The sequence below is a fragment of the Myotis lucifugus genome, unplaced genomic scaffold (genome assembly GCF_000147115.1).
Source record: "Myotis lucifugus unplaced genomic scaffold, Myoluc2.0 scaffold_326, whole genome shotgun sequence".
NCBI classification, from domain to species: domain Eukaryota; kingdom Metazoa; phylum Chordata; class Mammalia; order Chiroptera; family Vespertilionidae; genus Myotis; species Myotis lucifugus.
This window is the reverse complement of record NW_005871374.1, coordinates 439990-452266: the sequence shown is the minus strand read 5'-3', so window position 1 is coordinate 452266 and position 12277 is coordinate 439990. Positions and strand designations below refer to the sequence as shown.

Here is a 12277-nt window from a genome sequence, read left to right as displayed (position 1 = left end):
ATAGATAATGCAGCATGTGTGAAGTCCAAAGGATGAAATTTAAAGATAGTCTTGGGGAGGCATGTTACTCAGAGTGGGCTGGTATCCACTGGCATTTGTAAGGTTTTTCACATTTAATAATTACATATATTGTCCTAGCCAGTTTGGCTCAGTGGCTAGAATGTTGACCTGTGGACTGAAGGATCTCGATTTTGATTCCAGTCAAGGGTGTGTACCTCAGTTGCAAGCTAAATCCCTGGCCCCAGTCAGGGAGTGTGCGGGAGGCAACCAATCGATGTATATCTCTCACATTGGTGTAACTCTCTGTCTCTCCCCTTCCCTTTCACACTCTCTCTAAAAATAAATGGAAAAAATATCCTCAGGTGAGGATTAACAAAAATAAAATTTAATGTATTCTTTCTTTAAATAAAAGAGCAACTATTCTATGGAGCAAGACATATTCCTAATGTTGTAAAGTTGGTTTTCTGGCAGCAGAGACAGGCAATGAATAATTCATATAATAAACAAATGAATAAATTACATGTATTTATAAAAGATATATGGTGGTCAGAGCTATGGAAAATAAAAGAGCTGGGTGAACAGGATTGGAAGTACAGAAGAGGTGTTGCAAAATAAATTGCAGTATTAAATAAGATGATCAGGATATGCTTCATTAAAGAGGTGAGATTTGAACACAGTCTTATAGAAGTTGAAGGAGTTAGGGATGTTGATACGTGGGAAGGCAGAGATGAAAGCTGGAGTTTGCCTGGTTTGTTTCAGAAACATCAAGGAGGCCAGGAGCACTGAAGAGTAGTGAGTGAAGAAGAAATATAAAGAGGGGGTGAGCAATAAGAGGAGGCCAGGAAATATGGAGTTTTGAATATTAATGATCTCTGTATTTTGCTCTGAGTGCAATGAGGAACCAATGTAGAAATCAGAGCATAAAAATGACATAATGATAAGTTCCATCAATCTCTAATTGTAGGATGGTGGATAGTCCTAAATAATGAACATAACCTCTAACACAGCGGTTCTCAACCTGTGGGTCACGACCCCTTTGGCGGTCGGACGACCCTTTCACAGGGGTCACCTAAGACCATCCTGCATATCAGATATTTACATTATGATTCATAAGAGTAGCAACATTATAGTTATGAAGTAGCAACGAAAATAATTTTATGGTTGGGTCACAACATGAGAAACTGTATTTAAAGGGCAAAAGGTTGAGAATAACTGCTCTAACAGTAAATTTGCTTTCACAGCTATGTTAAGTAAAATGATATCCTTTCATAGTACTTACATTTCTAGAAGGCAGGCATGATAGGTGTAGAGGATGCAGCTTCTGTGTTTTTACTGCCTATGCTCAAATTCTGACTTTAATGCTTGCCAACATGTAATATTAGGTAAATTACTAACCACTCTGCTTCAGATTGCTCCTCTTTAAAATGGGGTTGATCAAAATTGATCTTTCTATAAAAAGCTTTGGAGGATTTGATCTAATTATATAAATATGCTAGTATTTGGAAAAAGTTAGTGCTCAAATAATGTCAGTTGATGTTGTCATTACCATTGGGAAAAAAATAAAGCATGTTTCCTAAGTCATACAAGAATGGTAAGAGAAGCAGCACACACACACACACACACACACACACACACACAGATTGTATCAATATTCTTTTCCACATTCTGGCCTTTTAAACATTAAGTAACCTTGCACATAGCCTAGTGGTGCATTTCTTCATGCCTTCTATTCTCTATAATTTTACTCTAATTTTAAATAAACTCCACCAAATTAGCAACTGTTTTCTTCTTTTTCTTTTTGGATTTCTGGCTTATTTTTCTCTTTTACCAGGAACTCATTACTAGCAAATAAGATGGAGTATTGTGGATTATTTTTATTATTATTATCCTTTAAGTGAGAAAAAAGTTTGATTTTATGGCACACATTATTGGGAGATGTTTCTTCAACTCTACATGTAATATTTACTGAGATCAATGCCAGTCATATTTTTATAGCTTCCTCTGAAAATTCTTTTAGAAAACTATTAATTTTTGAACACTTTTTAAACTTCTTGTACTTTTGCACAGATGGGTCACATAGTACAGAATAATAAGCCACAAAAACTGGAACTCATAAAAATAGATTCCCCTAAAAATTAGAGAATAGAATGAGTTCATAGATGAACATATTATTGACAGTAATGAGATAGGTAGGACATATATTAGTAAAGGACAAAGTTGAAATGCTTTTATAAAGAGCCTCCAAAACTCAGTGGCTTAAATCAAATATGTACAGTAAGAAGCTATTTTTTTCTCATGTAATGGCACAGATGTTTATGGGCAGGGTTTATAGGAAAGATTTATCCTCCTCAACACTTGCTTTGTTATTCCAGTCATTTACATATGACAGCCAATGGGGAAAATGGTAAGTCCAGGATAAGTAACTGGAAGTGAACCAAAATTTGTCAAAATATGAAAACAATGCAAGTTGGAGAAATATAAGGGAAGCTGAAGAGACAGTGGGTGGTGTATTAGTGATCTGTTACTGTACAATAAACCACTCCAAAGATTAGTGACCTGAAATGACAAAGATTCATTATTTCTCCTGTTCTTGTAGGTTGATTGGAATCAACTGAGTAGTTCTGCTTTATTTACATGGTGTAGTTGAGGCTACTCTAATGTTTGCATTCAGCTGGAACTGAACATCCAAGGTGGTTACTAGCCCCTTCTCTCCATTTGGCCTCCCTAGTTCAGTAGTCTTCTTTACAGCATTGGTTGTTGGCTTCTAAGAGAGTAAAAGTGAAAACTCCTGGTTCCAGCTTAGTCCTGGAACTGGGACAGAATCATTTCCACTACCATCTAGTGCCCAAAGCAAGTGAGGTCATCTCAGATTCAAGAAGATGGATAATAGATTGCTCCTTGATGGGAAGCAAAAAAAACCGCAGACATTTCTGATCTGCTTCAAGTAATTTCTTTTTGTGAGTATGTTGTTTTTTCATAGACAAGAACCCTCTTGTTTATTTTATTAAATAATTTGTTTTGATCCTTCATCCCAAGCGTTAAAAATAAGTTTGAGTAAGCCCTCTAGTATTTAAAAGTATACATGTATTACTATCATTAGTTAATATTTTAATGCTTAATAATTGCATAGAGCACTGATTATTATTTATTACATTAGATATAAACCCACATTTCCAATAATTCTATTAATTGGTTAAAAATTGTCAGTCTAACGTTATTTCAGGTCTGCTTGAATCTTTATGATTTGATTTAATAACTTGATGATTAAGCCCTTACACTAGGAGATGGGAAGTAAGTCTCCCACCACTTTCTTGGTGTTTACTTTTAGTGTTATCTTTCATCTCAGGTTCATTGGAAAAATTTCCCAACAACTTATTCATTTTGTGAGTATTAGCTTGGTGGAAAATGAATACTACAAAACACAGATCACTTAAACTTGCCAAATGTAAACCCAAGCCCACAGCAATGTGCTGCAAGCAAACAGATGGGAGAGAGCATCTGTCACCCCTTCCACGCTGTATAATCGCCTCACCTCCCTCAAGACTTCTTGCCTGTGTCCCTACAAACATACCACAAATAGTCAGTCTGCATATTAATTATTTAAGCTGATTTTTGTGGTATTTTGGGATAAGATAAAATTAAAGTTTTAATAAGGGTGGTAGTTACAGGGGTCCATACAATTGCTCAAAAACATTGAAGCTAACATGCATTTTATTGTATGTAAATTGCATCACTAAATACAAAATAGTAATTTGATGTTTTGTTTTAATTACACTCAATTACACTTTGGGGATGACCACAGTAAACAATGAGTAACTTTTATCTTAATAATTGAGAGATTAAACTGGATTTTTGACATTTATTTCAGTGATTATAACTGAATGGAATATTAGAAGATTTAGGAGGTTATAATAGTGGTACAAGTATGAAAGGACAAGACTGAGTAAAGAGCTAATGACATAGGCAAGGTAGAATCACATGGACGATATATGGAAAAATGTAGGGGAGGGATTTGGTGATTTGAACCCATCTAGTCAGCAAAATGATAGTATGATTTGCAAAAATTCAGTCCATGGTTTTGTATTTGTTATTGTCTGTAAATCACAGATGTGAATATTTCATCTACCCTCACATGGTGGTTCTCAAACTTTAGAGGGCATGAGATTCACCTGAGGTTATTCAAAGTGTACATTCCTGACCTTCCTTTTCAGAGATTCTGGGGTAGGATCTTGGTCTTTCTGATGCATGCAGTACTCTTTGAAGTCCTGCCATAAAAATGCATGAGAAAAACAACCTAGGCAAATCTTTGTAGAATTCACCTAAGTTGAGAATTGGCAACTAATATAGTAATTTAGTTTTCTTAAGAGACAAGTAAAAGAGAATTTGAGATTTTTTTTGAGAGGGGATTATAGAATTGTTGGCAATATTTTGCATAAGAAAATGGAGTTTATTTGTCAAGAATAGCTTAAAAGTAAGTTTGCAAAGGGAATGGACTTTTACCTAAGGTGATATGAAAAACATGGAATTATGAGAAATGGAGTTTATTGTTTTCCATTAGAGTTATCAAAAATGCACAAAGATAATTGAATAGCTTAAAGAATAAACAATAAACCTAAAACTAATGGAAGAAAATAACAAGAAATTAGAGGTAATATCTATCATAGGAATAATATTATACAAAAAAATGTGCTTTTAAAGCATAGAGGAAGCCGTGATTAAAATTATAGACAAAATTTTTGTTATATGAAAGGGGTAGCCAAGGAGTTGACTATCAGGGGAATGGAATACTTTTAACCCCAAAATTAAAATCAAGATGAGAACTAGATGGAGAAAACCCAAAGCTTTGGAGGTGTTCTGGAAGAAGCAACATTTTAGATGAATTATGTGTTGATTATAGAGTTTGATTCATTTACATTTAAAATAATTACTGAAAAAAGGGACCTTTGTCATTTTGCTCTTTGTTTTTAATGTCTTATAGCTTTTTCATCCTTAATTTCCTGTGTAACTTCTGTTTTGTTGATTTTTTGTAGTGCAATGTTTAAATTCATTTCTTATTTCCTTTTGCATATATCCTATAACTATTTTCTTTGTCTTTTCCATAGGGATTGCAATAACATCCTAAAGTTATAACACTCTAACTTGAATTTATACCAGTTTAATCTTAGTAATATACAAAAAAAAAACACAACAAAAAAAATCTTTGGTCCTTTAAATTCAATCTCTACTCTTTTCAGTTGATGTAACAAAATTACACTGAGTGGCCAGATTATTAAAACCAGCCAGATTATTATGACCACCCCATCAGTACTTCATTGACACTTCCAAAAATACTGACTATTGAAAACTTCCTAAGCAAATACTCTCATGGTTTTATCATTATTATTATTTGCATAACTAATTACTTCATTGTACTGATGGGGTGGTCATAATAATCTGGCCGGTCGTAATAATCTGGCCACTCAGTGTATATATTTATAGATTGTGTGCCTGAAAACATACACTAATAATTATTTTCAATGCATTAGTTCTTAAATTATGTAAAAAACACAAAGCGACATGACAAAGCATTGTTACTATAATACTGGCTTTTATAATTGCCCATGTATCTACCTTTACCATGTTCTTTATTTCTTCCTACTGCTTCAAGTTCCTTTCATTTCAACCTGCAAGAATCCCTTGAGCATTTCTTGAAGGGTAGGCCTAGTCCTCATAAACGTCCTTTAGTTTATCTGGGAGTCTCTTAATTTCTCTGATATTTTTGAAGGACAGTTTTGCTAGATATAGGATTATTTTTGAAAGATTTTTTTAGCACTTTGAATATATTGACTCACTGCCTTAGGGCCTCCAAATTTCCTGATAAGAAATTATGCTGATAATCTTATTGAGGATAGTTTGTATGTGATGAGTCACTTCTCTGTAGTTGCTTTCAGGATTCTCTTTTTTGTCTCTCTTTTGAGTTTGATTATAATGTTTTGGTGTGAGTCTCTTTGAAGTCATCTTACATGGATTTCATTGAGCTTCTTAGATATTTATATTTATGTCTTTCATCAAACCTGTGAAAATTTCAGCCATTATTTCTTCAAATAGTCTCTCTGCCCCTTTCTTTCTTTTCCTCCTAGGATTCCAACAAGTATATGTTAGTTTACTTGATAATGTTCTACAGGCCTATTTAAAACCTGAAACAATGGGTCTGAGGCCACCTGTCACTACTTGAGCCAATTTAAGCAGAGACAGGGTTGAATCATATATGAGTGTTTAATCCAATGATGCTGGCAATGTGGGGAGGGCAGACATTCACCCTAGAAAATCTGCTGTGACCTCCTATTGAGGTACCTTATCTATTTACAGTCTTGTTTCATCCTCGTTTCCCAGGATCTGTAAAAATACTTATCTATAGTTAGTAAGGTGAATAATTATTAAACAACAGTGGCTCTATTCTTGTCTCATGCTCTTCCCCACTATCATATTGGGCACTGTTGACTTTTGTTCAAACTTTTTTTTTCTTTATTTCTATTGCTCAGACACAATAATTGCCATTGCCCTATCTTTATTCTTTTTTTGTTTACCTGCTCAAATCTATCTTTGAACCTCTCTGATTAATTTTTATTTTAATTATTATACTTTTCAATTCCAGAATTTCTTTATAAGTTTTTGTAGGCTTTCTTTCTAGTGATATTTCCATTGTTTTCACACATCATTTTCTTGACTTTCTCTACATTTCCTTTAGTTCTTTGAGTAACTTTAAGACAGTTGATTTAAAGTATTTCTCTAGTAGGTCATTTTTTCAGGTGTTTTTTAGGAGCAGTTTCTGTTAATTTATTTGTTTCTTGAATGGGCCATACTTTCCTGTTTCTTTGTGCATCTTGTATTTTTCATTATTGTTATTGAAAACTGCACATTTGAACCTGATAATGTGATAACTCTAAAAAATCAGATTCTCTAATTTCCCCAAGGTTTGCTGTTTAATGTCACTTTTGTTTATTTTTTATTGTAACTATTTTGGAACTCTGAAGTCTATTGAAGTCTTGAAACTTCCTGGGGAAGGATTGGACGGTAAATTGTAATTAATTTCTGTCAATTACAGTTCTGAGCACAGTAACAGTTAGCCGACCCCCATCCCTCAGCCTCTTGGCAGGAAACTGCACACATGTTCCTGAAGCAGCTTGCACCATGCTTGTGGGAGCCAGGCCCTGGAAAAAGGATCCAGCCCTCCACATAGCAGAGAACTATACCATGATGAGTGTTTGCTGCTTCTGCTCACAGAAGTGCAGGACTTCAATAGACTTCAGAGTTCCAAAATAGTTACATCAGACAGATTCTACCAATGTAATTGTTGTCTAAGTAAAGAGATGAATTCCTAGCCTTTCTTTCACTGCCATTTTCCCAGCATCCTTCAGTACTATTGTGATTTTGGTAGATTATGCCAAATTCTCCATCACAGGTTTTGTCATACCCTTTTACCAACACCAGAAATGTCTAAAAGTTCATGTTTTCTCAAAGACTCACCAATAGAATGTGGTACCCAGCATGGAACATTGCTAATCTAACAGTAAAAAAGGAATTTCAATGTGGCTTTAATTTCATTTTTTTATTCTTATGTATGAAAATGAACATCTTGGTTTATGGTCAAGAGTCATTTGCCTTAATCTATCTGCTCGTTGTCTATCCCAAACCTGTTTTAAATTTATTATTGATATTTTTCTTTACTAATTTGTGAATCTTAATACGTTAGGGACATAAACCTTTTGCCTCTGATGTAAATTACAATAATTTCCCCTACTTTGTCACCTGTGGTTTTACTTTGTTTATTTTGCCTTACCATGTAATTTGGTAATGTTATCAAAATTATCTCTTTTCACTTACTGCTTTTTTATTTTGAGTCATAGAAAAGATAAGCCCACTCTCACTTGAGAATAGAGTTCATGTTTTTATCTATTACTAGCACTTGTATTGTTTCATTGTTCATTATGCATGAATGCCTTCTCCACCTAGAGTTTACTCTAGTATTGTGTATGAAGAATGGATGTGATTTTTGTCATTTTCTGTATGGCTCTCCTATTAGATGAAAGCTCTCATTAAATTTTTCCTACTGCTTTAAAGTGACTCTATTATCACATACTAAATTTTCATGCACAATTTTGACTTATTCTAAATTTTCAAGTCTATTTTACTGGTATAATTTTTTTCTTCTATTTTTGTTTGCTTGTCTCAATTTCTTTTCTTATCTCATAGTTGAAGCAAAGGAGAATTTCTTATCTCAGAGTTGAAGCAAAGGACTGGTAGCAATTAATTCATTTTTGCATATGTTTGGATTCTGGCAAACTGGATTGATGCAAGTTCTATATTACATTGTCTCTTTGACTTTGGACAAGTTATTTAATATCTCAAAGCTCCCTAGTCCTCCACTGTAAATGAAAATGATTTACAGAGGTATCAGTGATTACTTACATAAAGCATATAACACAGAGTAGGCTTCAATAATTGGAAGCCATGTTATTTTATTCTTAGGATTATTGTTTGGCCAAATTCATATACTCTACAGTTATATGATTTAATGTTTACTTTTTCTTCAAGTTGGGAAAAATATTATAATAATGTTGCAGTATACAAAGGTAGATAATACATTTGAAGGACATTTCTGTAAGAAGAAATGTATTTCAACTCATTAAAATATCTACATTGAAGAAATATCATCTCTAGACATTAAAAGTATCATGAAAATATTTTATGTAGTATTTAAAATATTTTTAAAATATATTTTTATTGATTTCAGAAAGGAAGGGAGAGGAAGAGAGAGATAGAAACATCAATGATGAGAGAGAATCATTGATTGGCTGCCTCCTGCATGCCTTCCCCAACTGGGGATCCACCCCCCCTTCTTCGACATGTGCCCTGACCTGGAATCTGTGACCTCCTGGTTCATAGGTCAATGCTTAATCACTGAGCCATGACGGCTGGCCTAAAATACTTTGTATATAATTGATGTAGTTAGCTTGATTCTTATCTTTAAAAAAATTTGGCCAGCTGGAACAGAATATGCTGATTTTAATTTCCAAGCATCTTGATATTTGGTACAAATTACCAGTCATTGTTTGTTACAGGATATGTTGAAAGACCCATGCAAGCTATAATTAAGATTTATGCACCATTAAAATACAATTTTAGAATTCAAAATTTGCTCTCTATACACTTAATATCTCTTTTTATGTGATGAAGTTTCAAATAATTAAAGAGCCCTCTTAATAAAGGATATTTGGAAAATCAGCCAAACATAACATATTTTTCTTCCTCTTGCTCATAAACTAATTAATTATATACCACATTTGCATCTGCTTTCCCTAGACTGCATAATTTTGAAACTTAATTTACTAATGAAATTATGATTTTGTTCCTCAGTTAATGAAGGGAAATAGATATAGCAGATAAACATATTACTTATTGTTCTCAATTATGTGCTGAAACCTCAATGTCTTTCAGGGACTCCTGAGGATTACCCACGATTTTTCCATATGCATCCCAGGACTGCAGAACTTAGTCTCCTGGAGCCAGTAAACAGAGACTTTTACCAGAAATTTGATTTGGTTATTAAGGTAAATTAATTTCTTATTTCCTTGTGTTTATAAATTGCTAATAAAAAAAAAACCTGTAGAGGCTACTGCAGGCACTTTAATGTTATAAAAATGAAAATGAATTTGGACAGCAGTTAACCAATTTTTTATTTAAACAGTAAAGTGCAGCAGTTTTAATCCATTGTTGCTTTTCTTTAACTTATTATATTACAGTGCGATTCAAATACTGAATATTTTTATATGTAATAAATGCTTTGGTCAAATGTATATAATTCTACATGCTGCCCTTTATTACATCTTTAACTTTTTTTAGTAAAAGGAGTTAATTTTTATTCATGAAACTTAACCAATGAATATATATAAAATGTGCATGGATTTATATTTTATTTTATTAAAATATTATTATTATTATTATTATTTTACATATATATTTTATTGATTTTGTACAGAGAGGAAGGGAGAGGGGGAGAGAAATAGAAACATCTATGATGAGAGAGAATCATTAACTGTCTGCCTCCTGCACACTCCACACTGGGGATTGAGCCCATAACCCAGGCATGTGCCCTAACCAGGAATCGAACTGTGACCTTCTGGTTCATAGGTCGACGCTCAACCACTGAGCCACACCAATTGGGCAAAAATATTATTTTTGTATGACATTTTTTCTAGCATTAAAAAAAAAAAAAAAGATCTCATGCCCTAACCAGTTTGGCTGAGTGGATAGAGCATCGGCCTGCGGATTAAGGGTCCCAGGTTCAATTCTGGTCAAGGGCATGTACCTTGGTTGCGGGCACATCCCCAGTAGGGGGTGTGCAGGAGGCAGCTGATCGATGTTTCTCACTCGTCGATGTTTCTAACTATTCCTCTCCCTTCCTCTCTGTACAAAATCAATAAAATATATTTTTTTAAAAATCTCAGTTGTCTAGAAATTCTTTTAATATATCTCACTATTTAAAATTTTGATAGATGATCCTAGACTGAAAAAAATTTCAATGAGGGAAATCCATTTGGCATTATAATTTTGGCATAATAACATTTCATTTTTCATGATAAAATCATTTGAAGGTACTGTGAACATGCAGATGATCTGTCAATTAATTCTGATAGGCTTCGTTTAGAATGTAACATTTGAGCGGGTCAGTGAAGGAAGATATTTACCAAGTAGAAATGGGCTGAGAGAAGGGCATTCTAAGTAATAGAACAGACATAAGAAATGAAATAGAGTAAGTCTACTGTGTGTTATATAGCTTTTCCTTATCTATACATAAAAACATTATAGACTGCCCTAACCGGTTTGGCTCAATGGATAGAGCGTCAGCCTGCGGTCTTAAGGGTCCCAGGTTTGATTCCGGCTAAGGGCATGTACCTTGGTTGTGGGCATATACCCAGTAGGGAGTGTGCAGGAGTCAGCTGATCAATGTTTCTCTCTCATCGATGTTTCTAACTCTCTATCCCTCTCCCTTCCTCTCTGTAAAAAATCAATAAAATGTATTTAAAAAAACATGATAGATATGCAGCCTTATGGAATTTTTAAAATTTAAAATTGATAAAGGGAAAGGAAGTATTATAAGGAAGCTTACTGAGCATTTATGTACAATTTTCATTGAATTGTAGTTACAACCTTAGTAGTATGCTAATCAGTGCAAATGTGGAAACTAAAGATCAGAGAGAGTAAGTGACTGGCTCAGAGTACATCACTAAAAAGCAGCAGAATTAAGATTCAAATTTAGGTTTATCTAAGCTAACACTGTACTTTTTTTTACTTTATCAAGATGCAGTTGCTAAGAAATGGTTGTCTGGCTTAACTATCTGTCAGTGAAATGACAACAATTATACGGAGACACACACTTAATTTTATATCTAATTTGAACATGTTTTGTTAGGACCTCATTATCTTTTACATACCAGATCTTTTGTTTACTTAGTGGTCCTTTGTCCTTAAAAAAAAATTATAGTCTAGAAAGTGAAGTGTCATATAACCCAGTAAATCAAATATAGCAAACATATCAACTGCTAACAGAAAGACACCTAAGGGCTGATGAAGCAGAGAATAGGTACATTTAAATGAATCTGAGGACAGACTTGGGAAGATTTTTCTGGAAATTACCCCAAGCTAAATTTTGCTGTATCGCAAGTGTTTGGCCAATGAATAGAAGGTAGGAAATATGTTTGAACATAAGGAAGAACAGAAGTCAAAGCTTGGAGGCATGATGTAGCTGGCTACAAGCAGTTAACAGGGAAATGAGGGATAGCACCAGACCACGGGGAGGGCCTTATGTGCCATTGCAATTTCCTTGGATTTAATTCAGTAGGGATTTAGGAGTCATTTAACAAAGAAAGACTCCTTTGACCTCTTATGTATAATGGTCATGCATGAGATAGTTCATCTTCTTGCATTGACCACATTTTTTAAAATCATAGGACTGTAGAAAACTAAAAAATGTATATCTATTGTCTACTGTCTATCCACCCTCAGCCCTGCGGTGCGGCTTTCTGTGGGAACTAAGAAACTTGACAAAGCACTGTTTCCAAATCCCGCATTTGAAACCTGAAATCCATTATTTTTCTTTATTCTCAAAGTCAGTTGCCCTAGTGTGTTGTTTACAGTAAAACCCATCAATTATTAGAAACAAAAACCAATTAGAATAAAATACAGGTGTTTTTTTTTTATTATTTTGTAAGTAATACTTTGTATTTTTAGTGGAAGT

General features: G+C 33.9%; 1 protein-coding gene across 16 annotated transcripts in view; it reads left to right on the top strand.

Moving 5' to 3' along the window:
* Positions 1 to 12277, top strand: part of PCDH15 (protocadherin related 15) — a 537899-nt gene that overhangs the window by 252543 nt on the left and 273079 nt on the right. For all 16 annotated transcript variants that reach the window (XM_023764291.1, XM_023764288.1, XM_023764290.1 and 13 more), the window contains one exon: positions 9478 to 9590. In XM_023764291.1, the coding sequence (XP_023620059.1) occupies positions 9478 to 9590 (113 nt within the window). The remainder of the gene's footprint in view (positions 1 to 9477; positions 9591 to 12277) is intronic.